This window comes from Pleurodeles waltl, chromosome 12, assembly GCF_031143425.1.
Source record: "Pleurodeles waltl isolate 20211129_DDA chromosome 12, aPleWal1.hap1.20221129, whole genome shotgun sequence".
Classification (NCBI taxonomy): Eukaryota; Metazoa; Chordata; class Amphibia; order Caudata; family Salamandridae; genus Pleurodeles; species Pleurodeles waltl.
The window spans coordinates 618,035,693-618,061,709 of record NC_090451.1 but is presented as its reverse complement, the minus strand read 5'-3'; the positions used below and the strand labels follow the sequence as shown (position 1 = coordinate 618,061,709).

General features: G+C 47.0%; 1 protein-coding gene across 1 annotated transcript in view; it reads right to left on the bottom strand.

Moving 5' to 3' along the window:
- LOC138267161 (tyrosine-protein kinase Fer-like) overlaps window positions 1-26,017 on the bottom strand; it is a 194,930-nt gene that overhangs the window by 108,774 nt on the left and 60,139 nt on the right. The window contains exon 5 of the mRNA XM_069216011.1: window positions 23,528-23,581. Within this exon, the coding sequence (XP_069072112.1) occupies window positions 23,528-23,581 (54 nt within the window). The remainder of the gene's footprint in view (window positions 1-23,527; window positions 23,582-26,017) is intronic.

The following is a 26,017-nucleotide window of genomic DNA, read 5'->3' as shown; positions in this document are numbered from 1 at the left end:
AACATGTCCCAGAAGGTAAAGGAGTTTTGTGTCTCCTGTGCCACCTGTCAAGCCAATGGTCAGACAGGTGGACACGCAAAGGCCCCCCTCATTCCTCTTCCAGTGGTGGGGGTCCCCTTTGAAAGAGTGGGTGTGGACATAGTGGGTCCACTTGAACCTCCCACAGCCTCAGGGAACCAATACATACTAGTAGTAGTGGATCATGCTACTAGATACCCTGAAGCAATTCCCCTTAGGTCGACTACTGCCCCTGTAGTAGCCAAAGCACTCATTGGTATTTTTACCAGAGTGGGATTTCCTAAGGAGGTGGTGTCTGACAGAGGTACCAACTTCATGTCAGCATACCTGAAGCATATGTGGAATGAGTGTGGGGTGACTTACAAATTCACCACACCATACCATCCACAAACCAATGGTCTTGTAGAAAGATTTAACAAGACATTGAAAGGCATGATCATGGGGCTCCCTGAAAAACTCAAAAGGAGATGGGATGTCCTCTTGCCATGTCTGCTTTTCGCCTACAGAGAGGTGCCTCAGAAGGGAGTAGGGTTTCCCCCTTTGAACTTCTGTTTGGCCATCCTGTAAGGGGACCACTAGCTCTTGTAAAAGAAGGCTGGGAGAGACCTCTTCATGAGCCTAAACAAGATATCGTGGACTATGTACTAGGCCTACGTTCAAGGATGGCAGAGTACATGGAAAAGGCAAGCAAAAACCTTGAGGCCAGCCAACAACTCCAGAAGATGTGTTATGACCAAAAGGCTGCTATGGTTGAGTTTCAGCCAGGGCAGAAAGTCTGGGTTCTGGAGCCTGTGGCTCTCAGGGCACTTCAGGACAGATGGAGTGGCCCTTACCCAGTGCTAGAGAGGAAGAGTCAGGTCACCTACCTGGTAGACCTAGGCACTAGCAGGACCCCCAAAAGGGTGATCCATGTGAACCGCCTCAAACTCTTCCATGACAGGGCAGATGTGAATCTGTTGATGGTAACAGATGAGGACCAGGAAGCTGAGAGTGAACCTCTCCCTGATCTTCTCTCCACAGACCCTAAAGACGGCTCAGTTGATGGAGTGATCTACTCAGACACCCTCTCTGGCCAACAGCAATCTGACTGTAAGAAGGTCCTGCAACAGTTTGCTGAGCTCTTTTCCCTAACCCCTGGTCAGACACACCTGTGTACCCATGATGTGGACACAGGAGACAGCATGCCTGTCAAAAACAACATTTTCAGACAGTCTGACCAAGTTAAGGAAAGCATCAAAGTGGAAGTCCACAAGATGCTGGAATTGGGAGTCATTGAGCACTCTGACAGCCCCTGGGCTAGCCCAGTGGTCTTAGTCCCCAAACCTCACACTAAAGATGGAAAGAGAGAGATGAGGTTTTGTGTGGACTACAGAGGACTTAATTCTGTCACCAAGACAGATGCCCATTCCAAGGGCAGATGAATTGATAGACAAACTAGGTGCTGCCAAATACTTAAGTACCTTTGACTTGACAGCAGGATACTGGCAAATCAAAATGGCACCAGGAGCAAAAGAAAAGACAGCATTCTCCACACCTGAGGGGCCATCTTCCAAAGGTTGGTGAATCAAGTCCTTGCCGGCTTGGAGTCCTTTAGTGCAGCTTATCTTGATGATATTGCTGTCTTTAGCTCCAGCTGGCAGGATCACCTGGTCCACCTGAAGAAGGTTTTGAAGGCCCTGCAATCTGCAGGCCTCTATATCAAGGCATCCAAATGCCAGATAGGGCAGGGAACAGTGGTTTACTTGGGACACCTTGTAGGTGGAGGCCAAGTTCAGCCACTCCAGCCTAAGATCCAGACTATTCTGGAATGGGCAGCTCCAAAAACCCAGACTCAAGTCAGGGCATTCCTTGGCTTGACTGGGTACTACAGGAGGTTTGTGAAGGGATATGGATCAATAGTGACACCCCTCACAGAACTTACCTCCAGGAAAATGCCCAAGAAGGTAAACTGGACTGTAGAATGCCAACAGGCCTTTGACACCCTGAAACAAGCTATGTGCACAGCACCAGTTCTCAAAGCTCCAGATTACTCCAAGCAGTTCATTGTGCAGACTGATGCCTCTGAACATGGGATAGGGGCAGTTTTGTCCCAAACAAATGATGATGGCCTTGACCAGCCTGTTGCTTTCCTTAGCAGGAGGTTACTCCCCAGGGAGCAGCGTTGGAGTGCCATTGAGAGGGAGGCCTTTGCTGTGGTTTGGTCCCTGAAGAAGCTGAGACCATACCTCTTTGGTACTCACTTTGTAGTTCAAACTGACCACAGACCTCTCAGATGGCTAATGCAAATGAAAGGTGAAAATCCAAAACTGTTGAGGTGCTCCATCTCCCTACAGGGAATGGGCTTTATAGTGGAACACAGACCTGGGACTGCCCATGCCAATGCAGATGGCCTTTCCAGGTTCTTTCACTTAGAAAATGAAGACTCTCTTGGGAAAGGTTAGTCTCATCCTCTTTCGTTTGGGGGGGTTGTGTAAGGAAATGCCTCCTTGGCATGGTTACCCCCTGACTTTTTGCCTTTGCTGATGCCAAGTTATGATTTGAAAGTGTGCTGAGGCCTGCTAACCAGGCCCCAGCACCGGTGTTCTTTCCCTAACCAGTACCTTTGTTTCCACAATTGGCACACCCTGGCATCCAGGTAAGTCCCTTGTAACTGGTACCCCTGGTACCAAGGGCCCTGATGTCAGGGAAGGTCTCTAAGGGCTGAAGCATGTCTTATGCCACCCTGGAGACCCCTCACTCAGCACAGACACACTGCTTGCCAGCTTGTGTGTGCTGGTGGGGAGAAAACAACTAAGTCGACATGGCACTCCCCTCAGGGAGAGATAAGTCACCCCTCTAGCAGGCCTTACAGCCCTAAGGCAGGGTGCACTATACCATAGGTGAGGGCATAAGTGCATGAGCACTATGCCCCTACAGTGCCTAAGCAAAACCTTAGACATTGTAAGTGCAGGGTAGCCATAAGAGTATATGGTCTGGGAGTCTGTCATACACAAACTCCACAGCACCATAATGGCTACACTGAAAACTGGGAAGTTTGGTATCAAACTTCTCAGCACAATAAATGCACACTGATGCCGGTGTACATTTTATTGTAAAATACACCCCAGAGGGCATCTTAGAGATGCCCCCTGAAACCATACCCGACTACCAGTGTGGGCTGACTAGTTTTAGCAGCCTGCCACACACCAGACATGTTGCTGACCACATGGGGAGAGTGCCTTTGTCACTCTGTGGCTAGTAACAAAGCCTGTACTGGGTGGAGGTGCTTCTCACCTCCCCCTGCAGGAACTGTAACACCTGGCGGTGAGCCTCAAAGGCTCACCCCCTTTGTTACAGCACCCCAGAGCACTCCAGCTAGTGGAGTTGCCCGCCCCCTCCGGCCACGGCCCCACTTTTGGCGGCAAGGCCGGAGGAGATAATGAGAAAAACAAGGAGGAGTCACTGGCCAGTCAGGACAGCCCCTAAGGTGTCCTGAGCTGAGGTGACTGACTTTTAGAACTCCTCCATCTTGCAGATGGAGGATTCGCCCAATAGGATTAGGGATGTGCCCCTAAATTGAGTATTTAGAGGCTCCCAGAACCTAGCAAGATAGATTCCTGCAACCTAAGACGAAGAAGGACTGCTGAGCTGAAAAACCTGCAGAGAAGACGGAGACACCAACTGCTTTGGCCCCAGCTCTACCGGCCTGTCTCCCCACTTCAAGAGAACTGCTACAGCGACGCGTTCCCCAGGGTCCAGCGACCTCTGAAGCCTCAGAGGACTACCCTGCATCTAAAAGGACCAAGAACTCCCGAGGACAGCGGCTCTGTTCCACAAAGACTGCAACTTTGCAACAAAGAAGCAACATTTGAAAACAACACGTTTCCCGCCGGAAGCGTGAGACTTGGCACCCTGCACCTGACGCCCCCGGCTCGACTTGTGGAGAACCAACACTACAGAGAGGACTCCCCGGCGACTGAGAGCCTGTGAGTAGCCAGAGTTGACCCCCCTGAGTCCCCACAGCGACGCCTGCAGAGGGAATCCAGAGGCTCCCCCTGACCGCGACTGCCTGCTTCTAAGAACCCGACGCCTGGTAAGGACACTGCACCGCAGCCCCCAGGACCTGAAGGATCAGACCTCCAGTGCAGGAGCGACCCCCAGGTGGCCCTCTCCCTTGCCTAGGTGGTGGCTACCCCGAGGAGCCCCCCCCTTGCCTGCCTGCATCACTGAAGAGACCCCTGGGTCTCCCATTAAACTCCATTGTAAACCCGACGCCTGTTGACACACTGCACCCGGCCGCCCCCGTGCCGCTCAGGGTGTACTTTTTGTGCTGACTTGTGTCCCCCCCGGTGCCCTACAAAACCCCCCTGGTCTGCCCTCTGAAGACGCGGGTACTTACCTGCTGGCAGACTGGAACCGGGGCACCCCCTTCTCCATTGAAGCCTATGCGTTTTGGGCACCACTTTGACCTCTGCACCTGACCGGCCCTGAGCTGCTGGTGTGGTAACTTTGGGGTTGCTCTGAACCCCCAACGGTGGGCTACCTTGGACCCAACTTTGAACCCTGTAGGTGGTTTACTTACCTGCAAATCTAACAAACACTTACCTCCCCCAGGAACTGTTGAAAATTGCACTGTCTAGTTTTAAAATAGCTTATTGCCATTTGTGTGAAAACTGTATATGCTATTTTGCTAATTCAATGTTCCTAAAGTTCCTAAGTGAAATACCTTTCATTTAAAGTATTGTTTGTAAACCTTGAAACTGTGGTTCTTAAAATAAACTAAGAAATATATTTTTCTATATAAAAACCTATTGGCCTGGAATTGTCTTTGAGTGTGTGTTCCCCATATATTGCCTGTGTGTGTACAACAAATACTTAACACTACCCTCTGATAAGCCTACTGCTCAAACACACTACCACAAAATAGAGCATTAGAATTATCTCTTTTTGCCACTATCTTACCTCTAAGGGGAACCCTTGGACTCTGTGCATGCTATTTCTCACTTTGAAATAGCACATACAGAGCCAACTTCCTACAGCCCTTCCTTCTGAGGTCCGCTATAACCGCTGCTATCACCTTTGTGAAGACTCGAGGTGTAGAAGTAACACCAAACGGAAGGACTGCAGACTGGTAGTGTCGCGACCCTACCATGAACTGGAGATAATTCCTGTGCGACTTCAGAATAGGGATATGAGAATAAGCATCCTGTAAGTCGATAGACACCAACCAGTCTTCCATGTTCAAAGCAAGAAGCACCTGTGCTAGGGTCGGCATTTTGAACTTTTCCTGCTTGAGGAACCAATTCAAAATACTCAGTTCCAGGATAGGCCTCAACCGACCGTCACCACCTGAAGGCCCAAAGATTTTGAAGTGGCTCTGCTATCCTTAAATCTTTCTTGGGCTGAGTCCACCTTTGCCCCAAACAGTCTTGCACCATCAAATGGGAGGTCCATCAACGTAGCCTGTACATCGGAGGAAAAACCAGAAACTCTGAGCCAAGCATGCCTCCTAGTCGCAACAGAAGTCCCCATGGCTCTAGTAACTGAATCTGCAGTGTCCTGACCTGACTGAATCACCTGCTTTGCTGCTACTTGACTGTCCTGCAACAGTTCGCTAAAATGCTCCTGAACTTTCTGTGGCAATTTAGGTACGACTTCCTTTGCCGTATCCATTAGGGCATAGATATCTCTCTCCAGTACACATGTCGTATTCAGAGAGTTTATGGCCATGCTTCCTGAGGAGAAGCATTTCTTAGCAGACTGCTCCGAGCGCTTTGACTCCCTATCAGATGGTGTTGTAGGGAACAATCCTGGAGCCGACCTTGATGAACAAGAAGCTTGCACCACGAAGCTCTCTGGGGTTGGGACAAAAACTGCGGATCACCTTGAGCAACCTTGTACCTTAGAAACCGCAGGTGTAGTAACCGGTTTCTTCCATATCTCTAATATGGGATCTGTCAGGGCATCATTGAATGGGAGCAGGGGCTCAGAAGAGGAAGTCGATGGATGCAAAACCCCGTTAAGATATTGGTCTTTAACTCTGACGCAGGAAGTAGCAAGTAAAAAAAATCTGCCGCCTTCCTTATCACCCCATGGTATGTAGTCTCTTCTGCAGTGAGTTCACCTCCAGGTGATTAAAGCTCCCACTCAAGGGATGTATCTAACCCACTAGCAGAGTCTAAGCCCTGGAATTCACCAGACGGCCCTGGGATTTCTCCTTCCTCCAATTGCTCTTGATACTGTTGCTCCTCCAGGAGTCTCAAGGCCCTCCTGCTAGACCTCAGCCTGGACTCCAAATGCAGCGTCGATAGAGAATTAATCGACATGGACGTTGCAGGCTTTGAAGGAGAAGGTAACACCAGCAGAGAAGGGGAGGGAGGCGAAACCACACTCTGCGCCAAAGTAGAGAGTTGGGATCCATCCGGCGCCGGTATTGACTCCGTCAGCGCCACTGGCGCCGTCATCTGGGGTAGAGGCGGTGACATCCTCGGCACCGAGCCAGTACCTTTGCAAGGAGTTGCTGGTAAAAAGGGCATAAATGCGGCCTGCTTATACGGCACCGGCAACCCCAGCCTGAAAGTCAACAGACCAGTGGGACCAGCAGGTGCACCAGAGGGGACCATCGCCCTATTAAAAATGCTAAACATAGCATTGAGGAATAAAGATGGATCTGCTCCCGGAGCTGGGAAGGCAGGATACTCTTGTTCTCCTTGCGGTGGCTGCGTTGGATCAGGCACTCAAACTCCAAACTCCTTATCCTGGGAGGATGCAGGAGAAAAATGAGCCATTGGACTTGCAGGTGACTCAGAGATGCCTCAGGAGACTGTGGAGACATGGTGGGGCTGACCTCCCACGTCGTGCGGCGCCGTCTCAGAGGAGACTGCGACTGATCTCGGGATAAACGGCGTCATGACTCATGCCAACGGCGTCACTTCTTATGAGACCTTGAAGATCTGTGCTATGAAGTGTCCTGTGTCCTCGACTTTCGCCGACCTCTTTTCTCCTTCTTAGCTTTTGCTAGAAAAAGCTTAGTCTCTTCCCTTCAGAGCTTTTGGGTTCATACGTTGGCAAGACAAGCAACCTGCCACGTCATGATCAGAACTCAAACACCAGAGGCAGTTCTCGTGTGTATCCATCACCAAAATGTGGCCCCCGCACTCGCTACAAGGTTTAACACCGGATTTCTTCAGTGGTGACATAGTAGGACTACAAAACAATTCCCTCGATACAGTTGAAATACAATGAAGAGGTTGAAAAACCATTAGTGTTGAAGGCGTGGAAAAAAGGGAACTGACATCAGTACACCGGCTAGGACTTCTTATGGCTTCGATGACATCAGACGGAGTTGCGTGCAGAGCCGTGCAGTTGTGATGTTCTCATCTACGTGAGGAGCTAGGAAACAAATTTTCAGCGAATGCTGGCACATTGGGAGAATTCATAAGGTGAGGAATCCACAGGTAGTTGTATCCATCAGAATAGACACATACATAAAGAAGATCAAAACACCCTCTAAACAAATAAGCACTGAGGGATATTTTACTCCTCCACACTAAAACTTCTGAGTATTCAATCTGGGCCTGGTCCAATCTGGGACTGGTTACTCTGTCACAATGGTGATGGATATCCTGTCTGCCAAAATCTAAACCATGCCCTCTTTTATGTCAGCACATCTTTTTTGGTTCACTCCCCACTCTCCCCTTTTCCCCACTCCTCCATTCCATGACCATCATATTGGGTACATTCCCTCCACATTATTCATGTGTCAGTGTAAGTTTTATATATCTAATGTGACTAAGGTAACTCATGCTGCGTATGTACATGTCTCTCCCATCATACAAGGTACTTGTTTTTCTCTTACTCTGCTGTAAGTTTGTGTATGGAACTTAATAAAGAATTTTTGAACTAAAAAAAGGATTTGATAAATTGGCTTATACCAAATTAGCATAAATTAACTTACGTATTAGTTACTAGTATATGGTACCAGGCATACTTTAAGTGTCCCCAGTTTGACTGCAACACTTATTGTTCCACCGCAAGTATGAGAAACTAAAGCATGTCTTACAGCCTGGCATTTGAGACAGGTAGAGCAGTTTTAAACTGTTAACTCGATTTTCTGTTTTAAAGTAATAGCAAAGCCCAACCTTCTTTTTTAATATAAGTAAGTTACTACTAAGGTAAGCCCACAGAGCTCTAATGCAGGGTGCTGTATATTAATAATAGGATATATGTTTTCATATGTCCTGACAGTAAAAAACACACATTTATGTATTTACTGTAGAAAGGTTAGTAGTCCCATTCACAAGTACAAGGTTACATGCTGACAGCTCAGCAGTACTAACAGCTGAATGGGACTACTAAACGAACAAGTTACTTACCTTCGGTAACGCTTTTTCTGGTGGATACACTAGCTACCTGTGGATTCCTCACCTAATGAATTCTCCCAATACGCCAGCATTCAACGGATATTTTCTTCCCAGCTCTGCACGTCGACGAGGATGTCACTATTGCCCGACTCCCACGCGACTCCGTCTGACGTCATTGTGGCAATAAGAGGACCTCGCCGTCGTGCTGACGTCAGTTTTCACCATTTTTTACGTGCCTTTGACTACATCAATCAAATATAATACAAAACATTTAATCAAATATAAAACAGCAAAATATACAAATATATATATATATATATATACAGTATATCACACATATATGTACATATATATACATATACAATTAAACATATACACATCCTTATATACATACACCCTAGGAAATCTTGGTAAGAACAACCAGGCAACGGGGAGGCGGGTGGGACCGTAAGGAATCCACAGGTAGCTAGTGTATCCACCAGAAAAGACGTTACTGAAGGTAAGTAACTTGTTCTTCTGAAGGATACAACTACCTGTGGATTCCTCACCTAATGAATAGAGTCCCAAAGCAGTACTGCACTCGGTGGCGGGTGCCTGAATGGTCACACCAAGAAATCCTGCAGCACAGACCGTGCAAAATGGCCATCCCTCCTAACCTCCGAGTCCAAGCAATAATGCTTTGCAAAAGTGTGGAGGGAAGCCCGAGTCACAAATTTCAGCCACAGGAACACCTCTAGCCAAGGCCGAAGAGGACGACTTAGCCCTGGTGGAATGGGCTCTAATTCCAAAAGGAGGAGCCTTCTTTGCCAAGGAATAACATACTTTTATGCAAAGAATGACCCACCTGGACAGTGTTCTTTTGTGGACAGCCTTGCCTTTCCTTTTCCCCACGTAGCCGACGAAGAGCTGATCGTCCACCCGGAACTCTCTAGTTCTCTCGATGTAGAAACTTAAAGCTCTCCTCGGGTCAAGCCGATGCAGTCTCTCCTCCTCTTTTGATGGATTGGGAGGAGGGTAGAAAGACGAGAGCGTTATAGATTGTCTCAAATGGAAGGATGTAACAACCTTCGGTAGGAAAGCCGCCCTGGTCCTCAGCACCACCTTGTCCGCATGAAACGAAGTAAAAGGGGGTTTAACGCTAAGCGCTTGAAGTTCACTCACTCGCCTAGCCGACGTGATGGCTATGAGAAAAACAGTCTTTAATACTAAAAACCTTCATGGACATGAATGTAAAGGTTCAAACAGCGAACCCATCAGGAATGTGAGAACTAAATTCAAATCCCACTGAGGCATAATAAACGGAGTGGGAGGAAACCTATTGGTAAGACCCCTTAAGAACCTTATAATTATAGGGGACTTAAATAAAGAGGGTTGATCAGGAAGGCACAGAAAGGCCAACAGTGCCGACAGATAGCCCTTTAACAGTAACAATTGCACAACCCCTCTGCGCCAAGGACAACGCAAACAATAAAATGTCAGACAAATGGGCCCGTAAAGGATCAATGTGCTTCTCTCCACACCAAGCAACAAATTTTGGCCATCTGCCAGCATAGATAGATTTGGTGGAGTGTCACCTGGCCGATAAAATAACGTCCACCACTTCTGACGGGAGAGAAAAGGAACTCAGATTGCCCCGTTCAATCTCCAGGCATGAAGGTGCAGGCTCTGGAGGTGGGGGTGTAGAACCTGCCCTCGCGACTGCGAGAGGAGGTCTGCCCTATGAGGGAGACGGAGCGGAGGGCACAGTGAGAGTTGGAGAAGGTCTGTGTACCCCACCCTTCTTGGCCAATCCGGAGCTATTAAGATGGCTTGAGCCCAGTCTTGGCGAATCTTCCTCAGAACCCGAGGAATCAACGGTAAGGGGGGGAAACGCATAGAGCAACTAGCCGTACCAGGACATCTGAAACGCGTCCCCCAACGCTCCTTGCACCGGATACTGGAGGCTGCAGAACGACTGACAGTGCGCGTTCTCCCGAGTGGCAAAGAGGTCTACCTGAGGGAATCCCCACATCCGTGAAGGATCAGGTCTGGATGGAGACGCCACTCGTGATCGGCCGAGAAGTGCTGATTGAGACTGTCCGCACGTACGATCAGAACTCCGGCCAGATGGTTTGCTACTACGCAAATCTGGTAGTCCTCTGCCCAGGACCAGAGCTGCAGAGCCTCTCTGCAAAGAAGGTACGACCCTACTCCTCCCCGCTTGTTGATGTGCCACATCGCGGTAGTGTTGTCTGTCAGGACCTGAAAGGACTGACCGCAAAGGGAAGGGAGGAAGGCCTTGAGAGCCAAACGTATCGCCCGCAATTCTAACAGATTGATATGAAACATCTGTTCCACTGGAGACCAATGACCTTTGACCTCCAGGTCCCCCCAGATGAGCTCCCCACCCTAGAGTGGAGGCATCCGTTATAACCGTGGCCACTGGTGGTGGTAGCGAAAACGGCCTTCCTTGGGAAAGGTTGCCGTCCTCAGCCCACCACCGTAGATCCGCTGCAGTGTCTCTGGAGATCTTTATCGACTCCTCGAGATCCCCTCTGTGCTGAAACCACTGCCTGAGGAGGCACCACTGAAGAGCCCTCATGTGCCAGCGTGCATGAGTGACCAACAGAATGCATGAAGCGAACAGACCGAGCAGATGAAGGACCTTGAGGACTGGAACAACCGCTCCACTTTGAAACATTGGAATCAACGCCTGAATGTCCTGAATCCTGAGGTGGAGGATAGACCTGATTTAATGTTGTGTCCAGTACTGCCCCTATGAACAGGAGGCGCTGAGAGGGCTCCAGGTGAGATTTGGGCACGTTTACCGAAAACCCCAGATCGAACAACAACTGGGTTGTCATCTGCAGGTGATGCAGCACAAGCCCTGGAGACCTGGCTTTGATCAACCAATCTTCCAGGTAAGGGAATACCGATGTCCCTTCCTCCTGAGATTTGCTGCAACCACCGCCATCACCTTCGTGAAGACTCGAGGTGTGGAAGTAAGTCCAAAAGGAAGGACTGCAAACTGGTAGTATTGCGACCCAACCACAAACCAGAGATACTTCCTGTGCGACTTCAGAATGGGGATATGAAAGTAAGCATCCTGTAAGTCGACAGACACCATCCAATCCTCTTTGCTCAATGCCAAACACACCTATGTTAGAGTCAGCATTTTGAATTTTTCCCGTTTGAGGAATCAATTCAAAACCCTCAGGTCTAGGATAGGTCTCAACCGACCATCCTTCTTGGGGATCAGGAAATATCTTGAATAACAACCCTGACCTCTTTCCTCCTCTGGAACCAACTCCACTGCACCTTTTGATAAAAAGGACTAGAACTTCCTGCTGCAACATCAGGAAATGGTCTTCTGTGCGAAAAGATGGACGGGGAGGGATGGGAGAGGGAAACTCCCAAAAAGGAAGGGCATATCCTTTCCCCACAATATTGAGGACCCAGGATCAACTCCCACATGCAGAGAAAATGAAACAACCTTCCCCCTACAGGAGAAAAATGGGATGCAATGGATGGAGGACTAAGGCTGCTTTCCCTGTTGCATCCCCCCAGAGGAAGAGGAAGATGCAGGGTGCTGCTGGGTGTCCCCTCTCATTCTAACCCTACTCCGCCCTCTATTGGACCTATAGGGAAGACTAGAAGGTTGTTGGCCTGCCGGTTGGGGTCTCCCCCGAAAGGAAGTTCCTCGTCCAAACCCCCTGAATCTTCTAAAAGACCTTAACGGGGTGGTCATAGAAGCCTGCAGGCCTAGGGACTTGGCGGCAGCCCTGCTCTCCTTAAAGCGCTCTAAGGCAGAGTCAGCTTTGGAACCAAACAACTTGTTCCCATCAAATGGCAAGTCCAACAGGGTCGTCTGTACATCTGTTGAAAATCCAGAAGACCTCAACCATGCATGTCTCCTGGTGACAATGGATGTGCCAATTGCCCTGGCCACCGAGTCCGACGTATCCAGCCCCGATCGAATAACCTGAGTCGCTGTCGCTTGTGCATCAGATAGGAGAGCCCGCATATACTGAGGCAAATCAGGTAGCACAGCCTTGGCCGTGTCCATCAGGGCATGAATATACCTGCCCAAAACACAAGTGGCATTTGCAGACTTAAGGGCCATATTGCATGAAGAAAAAGTCTTCTTGGCAGACTGCTCCATTCTTTTCGACTCCCTGTCCGAGGGAGCCCAAGGGAAGGAACCAGGAGCCGAACGCGAGGAGCACGAGGCCTGAACCACCAGACTCTCCTGAGTCGGATGCCGAGAGAGAAATCCTGGGTCCCCAGGAGCCACTCTATCTTCTTGCCACTGATCTGCTTACAGCAGTCGAAGATACAGGTTTCCTCCAGACTTCCAGGATTGGTTCTGTGAGAGCCTCGTTGAACGGAAGGAGTGGCTCTGCAGCAGCCGAAGCAGGATGCAAGACTTCCGTCAGAATGTTCGTCTTTACCTTAGCTGCCGGTAGCAGAAGGTCCAGAAAGTCCACCGCCTTCCTTAACACCGTATGGAACGAGGCAGCCTCCTCAGTAAATTCCCCAGGAGAGGCTAAATCCCACTCAGGGGAAGTATCGAGACCACTCGCGGAGTCCAAACCTTGAAAGTCCCCCAGGGGCTCAGCGATCTCTCCTTCCTCCAGGAGCTGCCTTCGATACTCTTGCTCCTCCAAAAGCCTCAGAGCCTTTCTTCTTGAGCGCAGTCTGGCCTCTATCCTCGGCGTCGACATAGAATTTGCCGACGTCGACGACCTTGGCTGACGCGGCCCAGGAGACACACCCCGGTCTCCGGATTCGTCCAACGCTGGATCCATCGGCGCCATGGATAAACGGGCTCTCTTCACCGGCGTCGACTGGATTTGTGGTGAAGTCATCGGTGGCACCGGATCAACAGAAGCCACCGGCGTCTAAGGTCTCCTCGGTGATGCCAACGGCACCGGCGCCAGACCAGCACCCTCTGCTGGACAGAAGGGCATGAATGGCTTTTATGGAGCCGGAACGCCCAATCCAAAAGCCAAGGGACCTGAGGGACCAGCCGGTGCACCGCCAGGGGCCATGGAGCTAAAGATATTAAACATAGAATTCAAGAATGCTGCCGGATCTGCTCCTGGAGCCGGGAATGCTTGATACTCTTGCGACGTCAGCGCTAGATCAGGCACCTCCGACTGCTCTGCAGGCGAGAACCAAGGACTCTGGTGAGGCTCGACCACCTCGAAGACCGACGGCACCGGAGAAGCCTGAGGGCTCTCAGGCTGAGGAGTCACCGTGGGACTGACATCTCACGTCGCACGACGCCAAGGAGATGGTGACCTCGACCGGGATCGGTCTCTCTCCGAACGGCACCGGGAATCATGCCGACGCCAGGAATCATGACAAAGCCGTCTCTTATGCGACCTCGAGGACTTCCCTGAAGATGACCTCCGATGCCAATGCTTCTCTTTCTTTTTAGCCTTGGCCAAAAACAGCTTGGCCTCTCACTCCTTGAACGCCTTCGGGTTCATTTTTTGACATGAACCACACTCCTCCACGTCGTGCTCGGAACTCAAACACTACAGGCAGTCATTATGCGGTTCCGTCACCGACATGCGACCCCGCACTCCCTACAAGGCTTGAATCCGGATTTACGAGGTGGAGACATTTTAACAAAGTAACACCTTCGAGAAACAGTAGTTCCCCAAGAGCCAAGAGAAAAACCGTTATGCTTCGAAGGCACGGATAAAAGGCAACTGACGTCAGCACACCAGCGAGGTCCTCTTATTGCCACGATGACGTCAGACAGAGCCGTGTGGGAGTCGGGCAATAGTGACGTCCTCGTCGACGTGCAGAGCTGGGAAGAAAATTTCAGTAGAATGCTGGCACATTGGGAGAATTCATTAGGTGAGGAATCCATTAGGTGAGTTGTATCCATCGGAAATGCTACTTCAAGGTATAAAAAGAATTGTGGCATTAAACTCGCCATCATGTAACTATGGCACTAAATAACGGAAGTGGGGTGTTTGGATCTCTGGAGCACATTTTAAACCAGTGATTCTTTACAGTTGCTGGCCACAAGATAGCCTTTTGTACTACTGGGGGATGTGTGAATGACTCTCAGGAAGGAACACAAATGGTCTGCCATTGGAAGAGGAGTGACGTCTCCGTAGCAGGAGGGTCAAATAGGGCATGCTTCAAATGGGAAAATGCCATTGAAGGGCAAACAATGGTCACACACAGAGGGGCTACTCTTTTGTTCCTGCAGACAGGTTGTTGTTGAGGACAGAGAGGGGAAGCTGCTGCCAAACCGTATATTTTCTGTGGGTGTATAATCTTCAGGTAGCCACATCTCTTGGGTGGGCTAGGGAGATTCATGGATTCTGCACTGCTGCAAGTGGGCATAATGGTGCCACACTTCTAAGGAAGATGGCACTAGATGTCACACTTCAAAGGAAGTCGCCAATAGATGGGAGGGGAACTGGTAGCTCATTTGCTAGTAGTTGCATATCCCACGAGGGCTCAAACTAGGCATAAAACTGGCATCTCTGGCACCAAGATCTCAGATTACATCTGCAGTGAAGAGTGGACTGAAAAAGGACTGTCCTGGTGCTCCCTGGACCCAGCAAAAAGAGGATGCACAAAGACTGAACCGCACCTGCTGCTCCATGGGCTCGCAAAAACAGGACTGTGCCTTTGGCGCATTGCTGGAGGAAAAATCATCCTCGAGCCTCAGACAGAAGAATTGACTCGAAGAGTTAGTTGGCTAACTTCCTGGCCTAGCTACGGGGCCACAAAAGCTGAAGAAGGCTGCCTTGATGCGTTGGTAGCCAGAAACACCTGGCCGCTTCTGACCACCAATGTGCAGCGTGGGAGACCGAGTACTGATCATCAAAAATTGCACCTGAGTCTGCTTGACCTGGGAGAGTCGCCCAGCAAAGAAGTTATCACCAGTTAAATGGAACAGCTGGTTTCGCTGTAACTGGATACCAATTGCAACTGTTTTTTAGCTGGGCTTCAATTGGTCTTCAAGGGACATCAATCCCTGTGGCTGAAGTTGCCTCACTGTGTTTGCGAACCGAGGAGTAGCCCCAAGAAGATTCCCATTAATGGATCAGCATTCACAGCATCTTCAGCATCCTATATCCTTTGCATTAGGTCCACTCCATTATAATCAACAGAGGTTCGCTCATATTGCCTGGACCTGGAATGGAGACTGCTTTGACTGCGAGGAAACTGTTCAACTAAGCCACTTTGGCCCCTGTGACACACTCCCTGCTGGAGTTGGTCGCCCAAAGTGGGCAGGAATTGTATTTACAACTTAACAGAGTTTTCCAAAGTTTTCAAAGTTGATCATGAGTTTGGTCCATTACAATGATTTATTGCGCTGGGTGGAAAGGCAGTGAGTTACTTCGTTTGAAAATTCATATCTCGAGCAACCTCCAGTAAATTTCTGTAATCGAGGTATCTATTTACAGATAAAAATACAAACTATTTTTATAAATTGGTGTGGAATTTTTTGTTTCTTTCTTATTCAACTGTTTTGGTATTTGTTGTTGCGTTATACATGTTCCTTTAACTAAGCCAGAGCCACAGATACCCAGGGCTGAGCTAGGGCTTTTTCAAACAAATTTGACGGGACCCAGTACAGGTAGCGAGTTTATTACACGGTGAGTTCTCATAACGTTCTCCTGACCATTTTCCTCACAAATGTGATGAGTTTTTATGAAATTATTAGGTTGGTGTTTGTTTAAGGTGTATTACAGAGAGAGTATTCTGTTTAAGCACTGTATTTCATTGCATTGTAATTACATTCATATTGTACTTATTACCCCTGTTGAGGTGCGTAAGTGATTTAATCCGGGTAACATGCAACCCCAGAACCCATGGTTTGTGGTAGTCCAGTGTTGTTGGTTATGGTTGGTAAGAGGTTATTGGTGGTTATTGGGATTAGTCTTGTGCTATGAAGGAAACTATTCCTTGTGCTTACTTCAGTTTCTTTGTGACAGACTACATTAAAAAAAGTTAGCATTACTGGCGGGAGGGGAGCAACTTCCAGAAATATTTTCATTAATTCTGAAAGCATTCCCCATTACTTAAAGAGGTATTTATTTTTATGTTTATTTATTAATTTATTACAAAGCATTTCTATAAAGTGGAGCAAAACACCATTGGCCTGGTGCATCTCTTACCTGGCAGATCAATACAGTGCAGTGCGTTACACTCACCTGAGTTCTGAGCTCAGTCCTCTTTATGTAGGTGTCTGGATTAGCTCTGTTCCAGGCCACCAATCTCTACTCTTACTACAACATTGCCTTCCGCAAGATTATCCCCGCAATTGGGGTTTCTATCTTTTGTTTGCTGATGACACCCAAATCATATTCTCATATCTCTTTTTTTTACCCCAATCTCTAATATCAAGTGACCATTTGCACTCTGATGTTCACTCTGATCTTCACTAGGTTTGAACACAGTGAATGGGTGCCAAATGCAATTTAATTTATGTACAGTTCCACACAGCAATATTTACTCATTTTCTCCTTCACTCACCACCACATGGATCTATCCTTTGGCCAGAAAGAATATTGTCTATTTTAACAGCCAAAAGTGATTCTCCACCTTCATTAGCTGTATTGCCTCCTGAGCCAGCCACTACTTTCAAGACATGGTTTACAGTGGACTGGTCCAAGACACTGATTTATCTTTCAGGAAACTGGCCTACTGTAAGAAACCTTTCAGCAGTGAGTGCTTACTTTTGAATAGTTCTTGAGTCCAAGGTTTTCTCAGGGGCCTACCAGCGTTACAGAATCCCAAGACTGCTTAGTTTTGATTCCACCTTGTGTTTCTTTATTCTACCACCCTACACTTCGGGTCTCATCACTGTATGTTCCCTTTCATCTCGGTTTTCTCCCTTTGTCACTGTTTTCCCATCTATCTCTTTCTTTCTTCCTTTCCAATCTTTCCCTTTCTTGCACTGGGCCAAAGCCTGATGAAGAAAAGTAAGTCCTAGTCCCAAAACATAGTACTTATGTCCAGTGTGGGAAGGGGATGTCACTTTCATAGTCCACAGTCATGTTTTATTGACCTGAGTACCCAACTTTGTGTATCAGGTTTTGGGTTTTAGGCCCTAGCATCACATTAATCTAGTATCTAGTGCAGAGACCTAGGCCTTTCTCTTAACATGAGTGAGTCCCCGGACTTGTCCTTTGACCTGGAGTGGTGCATAATGCCTGCCCTCATTGACAGAGAGAGAGCACTACTGTCACTGTCTTGGCTTTAGCACATTAAACTTTGGTGGCAGCATACTGTGTTTTGTGAATCCATAGTGTCCTGGCATTTTTATCTATGTCACTAGAGTGGAGGTCTACTAACCCACTGATATAATGCACTTTCCCAGTTCCTAACACTGACATTGCAACCTTATGTTGAACATGTTTGTGTATGTAACCTGCATGATACATGCATGGTGTGTGTGAGCCAGATTATTGGAGACTGGTGGGATTCATTTTATAAACAGCAGGCCTGGACTTTGCACAAGATGTAGATTGTGATGTTTTCTCAAAGACCTAGAAGTGTATTGCTCACATTCCTGAAGCTAGAGGGAGGGAACCTAAACATTTAGGTTAGGGAGTAGAGTCAGGGCTACTTTGGAAATCTGCCCTGCTTCTACCAGGAACTGAGAATATTGCAACCCCAATTACCAAAGTTCAGTCAGAGTTGTGATTCTGGGTCATAATAAATGGCCTGCACTTGGCCACAAATGCTTACAGTGATTAGCTTGTGAAATTCTGCTGCTATCTATAGGAATCAGCTTGTGTGTGGCTACATATGTCCACAGTAGTTCTCCTTGACCTGAACTCAACTGCCCAGAGTGATCAGCCTTTGCTTGTTAGCAACGTCCCAGAGTGATTGGCTTGTGCATGGCTGCAACTGCTTGCCCATGTAGGACTTCTGCTGATGACATTGTGATCAGCTGAAAGAGGCTGCACCAGACATAATCAAAGATGGCCTCAATTACTGCAACCCTCACGGGTGGTCCAAGAAGGACTATGATGACCCACGACTTTCATTTCTGCTTCTGCTGAGTAGGCTGCATGAGTTTGTTCTCCTGTGGACAAAGTGGGTATGACTGTGGATGCTGCTGATTGGTGCACAACCTCTCATGAGAGAATGTTTGAGCGTGCTGTAAGGTGCAGCAATCCTACAGGGCCCGGTCCACTGTGAGAAGTAAGACTTAGAATAAAAATTGAGTGTACTGATTTCAGGGGTGATAAAACTGAACCTGGGCCAGAATCACGCTACTTCATGATATCCTTTAGATGGCGGGCACCTAGGAAGGGACCATGGTGGAGCAGCTCAATGGAAAAGGGTAGTGGGATAGCGAATAGAGGAGCATCACTGACTCTCAATTGCCTCCTATTACTAAGCATGTAGTATCCATTTCTAATGTATATTAGCATACTTCTTCTCTTTCTTGAAAAGATATGCACTGGGTTGGACCTTCATTAATTGTGTTGTATGATTGTTGAGATCTGAGCTTCAACACCCTAACACTATATCCCTGTGAAGCCCATGAGTGCTTGCTTTAGTTAACACTGAGACATTGCCACTGAAAGGGTGTTATGAGTTCACAAAGCCATAGGAGGAAGGACCCTGGGACGTCAGAGGCAAACAACCTTAACCAACACGGTTAATGCCCAGTAGCCTCTGTTAGTCTGTGGCCCCCTTAATGGAGCTTGACACCTACCAACTACAGTCACAAGCACAAAATATGCACTGTTCCTGCCCATGAAAAAAGTGCTACATTTGCCACATATGGCATGTTAAACATTGGCATGCAGTACCTTAGCCAACCTCGCCTCTTGCAAATCTAACATTGCCTTTCACCAGTCCCCTACAACCACAAACTCAGTGCTCCAGATTCATTTCCTGCACACCTTCAAAGTAGCCCACCACGTCTTCAAAGTAAAAGATCCATAAGCTCTTTGTGGCTAATCACATTTGGCATGCTTAGCAGCACCTTGGCAGCACAATTAGCAGCACCGCCTCCAGCAGTGCAGTAGGCATCTTCTTGGCATGCATAGACTGCATTGTTATATAGGGCCTCATTACGACCCTGGCCGTGTGGCGGACGGAACGCCGCCAGTGTGGCAGTCCGACAGCCACATTACAACTGCGGCGGTAGCGCCACGGTCGGACTGCCAGCACCGCCACTTTACCTTAACAGGAGGGACTGGTGGTGCTGGTGGTCCTAATCCGCCAGGGCAGCACTACATGCAGCGCTGCCCTGGGGATCACAAGTCCCTTCTCCGCCGGCGGTTACATAGCGGTAGCACCACCATGTAACTGCTGGTGGAGACGGGGTGCAGTGTGCCCCAGGGGGGCCCTCCACAGCCATGCACTTGGCATGGGCAATGCAGGGCCCCCCTGGCTAGCCCTGTTGCGGTTTTCACTGTCTGCCCTGCAGTCAGGGAAAATCATGAATGGTGCTGGTGCACTCTACGCACTACAGCATTGCCGCCGGCTCTTTTATGAGCCAGTGTCAATGTTGTAGGCCGTTTCCCGCTGGGCCGGTGGGAAACTCATAATGGGGCCCACGGGAAGACGTTCGCGCTGACAACAACCTGACCGCGGGACTTCGGCGAACAGGCTTTTCCATCCGCCGAAGTCATAATGACTGACATAGCGTCTCACTCACAATTCTTTTACCCACATCCCAATCACAGTTTTTGGTATTAACATCTCGCGAATCGCTTGTGTGCTTTTTATATTTATGTATAGTTCTTCAGGCCAAATGTTTGCTGATGAAATAATAAAAAATAAAAAAATACTTAAGATCTAATTTGGAGTGGCTCTGAATCGGGTTAAGTTTGTGGTAACTGGATTGCGACAAATTTAATAAATAAAAAGCACTTTACAAATTGGGAAAACCATGAGTTCCCACCGACAAAGGCTGGCAGTCACTACTCTACATATAAATGTGGAAAACTAGCAATACACCAGATTATTCTAGGTAATTCCCTATTTCATGTTCTGAAAAGCATAAATCAAAGGTAATGCTGTACATCCTGAAAGAAATGACATAATTACTGCATCTCAGTATTAACGTGATTTTTGCTTACCTTCCCAAAGAGGAATTTAAATGAAATCATTAAGAACCCCCTATGAATGTAAAATACCTGATCTTGTAGAATGTCGTAAAAATGATATTTTTCAAAATATGTATTGGAAATCTGATCCACGTGTGGCTGCTACGAAAACTGTAAAGGAAAGGTGCACTTTTTCATCACTACCACAAAGCTTCCTCATCAAAAGCACTTTAATAACAAAATAAAAATCTTTGCCTCGATACACCAAAATAAGTTTCAACTGGATGCCAGCAAATGAAAACAAGTATTATCAACGGAAATGCACCTGCATTGGCTGCCAACCTAATGGTTTTACCAATCTTTTCATAATAATTTTGAAACTTTTTACCATAAAAAGATTCACATTAATGGCCACCAGTGCATCCACAAGCTTGCGGATGCACTAGTGACTCTCTATGAATATTATTGAAACAAAGATTCACTGAAGCATTCAATCATGGCCTACTCAACATGCATATGTGTGCACGCACAGGTCAATGTCTTTAAATGTTTTTGTACTAAAGTTTTCTAAACCTTACAACGACACCCACCACCCCCCATCTTGAGTGTGCTGTGCTTGTGCGTGTATGGGTGTCCATTTTGTAATAGGTTGAAAGTCCATTGAATTATGTCACTTGTGCATTCACATGTACATGCTAGTGTGGCTGTTATAGAATGGGTTAAAAGCTCGTTTCAAAATATGTCTGTTCCAAGCTGTGCACACTCAGAATGTGATGAACTGAAAGCATTCCTCGCCAGATATCAGTAACCCCCACCACGCACAGTTATCTCATCAATAATTTTATTGTAAATGTTGCAGTGATAATATCAATGATGCCATAGAAGATGTAATGAATGATGTAATATGTGGGGTAATTACCTCCCATGGCAAGGGTACGAGTTATAGTTACCTTAGGGCATAAGTTATAGTTACTTGAAATACCTCAAACTGTAATGTTGAATTTCTGTGGTTTTGTATGTGTAAATTCAGAGCTTAACTATAACATCCTTGTAGCCATTGTTTTTTTTTCAATTAATTTCTAAGATTTTCTAAATGCTAATTCCTAACTATAACATCCCTGTAACCTTTAGTTTTTTCAGTGAATTTCGATGGTTTTTTTTAACGGAGCGGGCGGTTGGACGTTGCATCCAGACCCACGCTGTGCCTGGCCATTTGCTGTGTGCGGTTGGGGGTTAGTCACACCCAACCCTCACATGCTGCCAAGGCTGTGGGCAGCAGGGGGTTGGCCATCAGAATCTGCAGCCAACACCCTGTGTGTTGCCAACCCCACACGGGATTGGTTGAATGAGTGTGTATAATTTTATTTCCTATTGGGCTCTGGATTACTGGACCCAATCTGGAACCTCGGATCCAGAGTGGATCTGCAGATCCGTCATGGATTTACACTGGAGGTCATGATGAGCCCCGCAGCAGATCGATAGATCTGTGAATTGGCCCCCAATAAAATTGAGTGCAATTTGATGCTCATGAAGGGTGCCTCAGGACCCCTCCATCTATCCTTTGCGGTCAGGATACTTCTATCCTGGCCCCATATATCAGTTTTCACTTTTATTTTAACCCTCCTGCACGAGCTAATAAACAAAATGACTGCCACAACTTTTCTCTCAGGTTGTGGCCAGTCAATCAGGGGCTTTCTTTGGCAGTGGATTCGTGAATCCGCCACGGTGGATCCAATGAGGGTCTGCGTCCCTAGATTAAAAAAATTATGTTTCCTTTAATATCGCTAAAACTACTGAACTGATTTACACCAAATCACAAAAAGTATATCTATATATATATATATATACATAAATATATATATACATTCACTTAAAAAAACAAAGGCTACAGGGATGTTATAATTAGGCTCACATTTTAAGCATAGCAAACCATAGAAATTCACCAGTTATAGGTAGAGTTATCTCAAGCAACTATAACTCGTGCCCTAAGGTATCTATAACTCATGCCCCCACCATAACACATTCTTTTTTGAGAGGGAGAGGGCCTGTAGGCTCATCTCAGCCCCCGGAACCCCACCCCCTGGGGCCCAGCCAGGTGATCTGGATGCACCCAGGGTACCGAGTCACAAAGTTGGCATCTGTGGGGGAGCCTGAATGCCCCCACAGCCCCAGCTGGCTCCCCACCTCCTGCTGGAAACGGCATTGCTGTCACAGAGAGGGAGCTGCTAAAGCCTGCATCTCCGCAGGCAGGGAGACAAAAGAAACCTCTGCTCACATGAAGTGAGAGCTGTTTGACAGCTCTCACTTCTTCCGAGCGGAGTGTTTGCTCTGATTTGGTGGGAGCTGTCAAAGCTCCTGCCAAGTCAGAGCAAACAGCTATGTCCCATGGGAGGGCACCCCGGGACATAGCAGGAGCTGGCCCTGGTGGTGACAGTCCCCAGGGCCATCAGTGGCTCCTAAAGGGAGGGCTGCATGGTCCCCCTCCACCATTCTATTTGCCCTGGGGAGGTGGCAGGCCTTGGGGCTGCGGGTGGGCTGGGCGGACCCCTGCATTTCTTTTTTTAAAGCCCCAGGGAGGTGGCGGTCCCCCTGACTGCAGGGAGGCCGGGCACCCCCACCACATTTGAGAGACAAATGTCCCCAGGGAAGGTGGCCATACTCGTGGTTGCTGGAGGGACCGGATGGCCTCCCGCATTTCATTTTTCAAAGGCCCGCATAGGTGGCTATCCCCATGGCTGCGGGGTAGCCGGATGCCTCCCCACATTAGATAGAGAAATGTGCCCCGGGGAGGTGTTTGTCCCCAGGGCTGGCTTATATGGGTGGGGGTGCCACTCCCCCACCCGATATGCCTGCAGAGGCACTGGGGAGCCCACCCCAAGGCCAAACTTTGTTTATATTGGGAGGGGAGACCATCTCAGTGGTTTTGTACATTTAAAACAATAGGTTATCACTGAAATTCTCAATTAGCTATAACATTAGTTTAACCTTTGTTTTTTCATTGGCTCTATATATACATATACATATATGTATATCAATTTTTACTAAACATAAAAGGCCTGGTTAAGATCAGACCTAAAGGAAAAAAAATTAAGCATACACCCTTGATATTTCTCTTCACAACTACCCTGTACTTACACTGCCCAGCAACTCTCCGAGGACTACATCACTATGGTCAAGAACCCATTTCGCCTGCAAAAGAGACAAAGCATGGGGTGAATAGATCATGCATATTGTGCTGGGAAACACAACTTTAAGGCATGCTAATTATTGAAAAGTCCAATCACAGTACATGATGTGGCAGTACTCAAAATATACAGTACGAGGCTAAGGGCGCAGTGAAATATGATTTAGAATAAGCCATCATTGGACTGTCCAACCAGACTTCATAATTTTCATTCCTCAAGAGCCTTTGAATTCCCCACCCTTAATTTGTGCATTTCAAAGTAAGAGGCACTCGGTTGTCACTCCTTGGCTTCCCCCGGATCTAGGTGGAAATTATGGGCAGAACACATGCACAGTCTTGCCTACTGTAAGGGCTACCAATCTTACAGGAGCATTGTTGAAGTTAACTCACATTGCACAGTGATTGCCTTTGTATGCCCTACATTCTCCATTTTGTCATGGTTCCATGCATACAGGCCGGACTAATTTGGTTGGCGAGCAATGGTAGAGGAGGGAGCCTCAGTGGGATTTGGTTCAGTGTATCATGGAGGCCTGAGTGGGTGGCTCATTCAACTTGATCAGGAATAGCAGTTTGTAGGTGAAAGATGGCCCAAAGCTGCAGGATGAGACTAGGATATGGCTATATAAGAGAGGGTATCAGCCAGGTAGATGGACTGGATTTAATGAATATCCGTTCCCTGCACAACAGACAATTTCAGAGACTTTTCCATTAATTCAGACCTTTCTCACTCTTTAATGTGAAATGTAAGGCTATTTCTTTGCTATGTTAAAACAAATCCAGGTGTAGGATAATTTTCTTATCTGTGTCCTGGTTTATTGTTTGCTATCAAGTTTTTCTGTGATGTAAAGTACTGTGTTTTCTTGGATTAAACCTAACCAGAGGATGCCTGGTAGTTGCTGAGCTTCTCCATCACAACTGATGCTTCTCTCAATTCAACCTTGAATTTTCATCACTGAATTGACAACTGCACACCATACTGGCTTTTCATGCAGCTCCTCACACCCATTGTTGGCCCTGGATGTGCAGCAATGACACAAAGGCAAATCAACTTTTATTTCAAACTAGGAAAATATTTCCATGTTCTTATAAAAATCCATGACAATTGAGCCATGCCAGAACATGTCTGATTTTCCAAAATTTAACTGCAGGATATGAGCAAATCTATTGGTTGCTAAATACTCCCATCTTACATATCAATAATAATAAGCAACATCAAATAAATTCCATTCGTCCCAAACCATTCTTTATTTGTTTTTGGATCAAAAAGGTATCACACATCTGTATGTAAACAGGTTAAACTGCATGATCCACAAATGTATATAATCTAATCCAACTGGGTTTATACCTGGTCAGCTCTTGGTGGCTAAATGCCCACTATTTAAAGGAAACCTTTGACCTATCTGAGAACATATATACTTATTTGATGGTCCTTTTCAAGGATGCCAAGAAGTATTTTGACCGTGTGAACTGTGCATTCTTATTTGCTGCTATGAAGAAAATTAATGATCTATCTAATTTTCACTAGATTGATCGTTTCTTTTGTATTGAACCCCAACAACTGAATTGATTTTGAATGGTGAAAAGGTGGTAAGAATGTACCATAGTTTAGGCAATACATATCTGCACATTTTGTGATTTTAATCTACAGGTATCCAACAGGTTTGGTAGAAATTCGACCAAAAAGATCTGGTGGCAAACACTCAGCATCTGCATAAAATCTGCATTAAATCTCTATTGTGTTTTTTTATTTGCTATCCTTACAACTTTGTTAAGACTTTAATTGCCTTAAAGACATTACCTAAGTTATAAAATTCAGGTTCTGCTAAAAGAATGATGTAATCTGTGTAAAGTTTAATTTTAGCGCCACCCAACTGTTCACCAGCTCTGATCCATAGACCCTTTATTATGTATCTGACAGGTGGTTCATCTGAGTGGGTAAAACCTGATGGGCTGCAGAACTTAAACTGTGCGCTGGGCTTAGAAAAAGAGGGTGGTGATTACTAGAAGTTGAAAATTATCTTTTTGCTGCCTTGGCTCAACTACTTCATAGATTGGTTTCCATGAGATTTAATTATATACAACACTACCCTAATTGAGAATATGGTTGGGCATGAAGGTCTGAAAGGTTATGCATCTACACATGTGTTCCAAATATAGTTGTGCTAAGAAATAGAAAGCTACTGGGTAGAGCGAATTCCATTTTGAGAGTGAAACTAAGGAAAAGAAGGACATTTGTGAATTGATTCAATTAACTGAGGTAGCGTCTTACTCCCTTTTGATTCTATCCAAGAAAAATTCAGAATTACATTCAGAAGTAGCTTCTACAATCAACTACAGTTGTGATCTTGTTTCTCTCCAAGGCATCTTTTGCTACATTACCAGAAATTGATGACTTTATGTTTTGTTCAGGTCCAACAAGGGTCCATCTCTAAATTGAATGA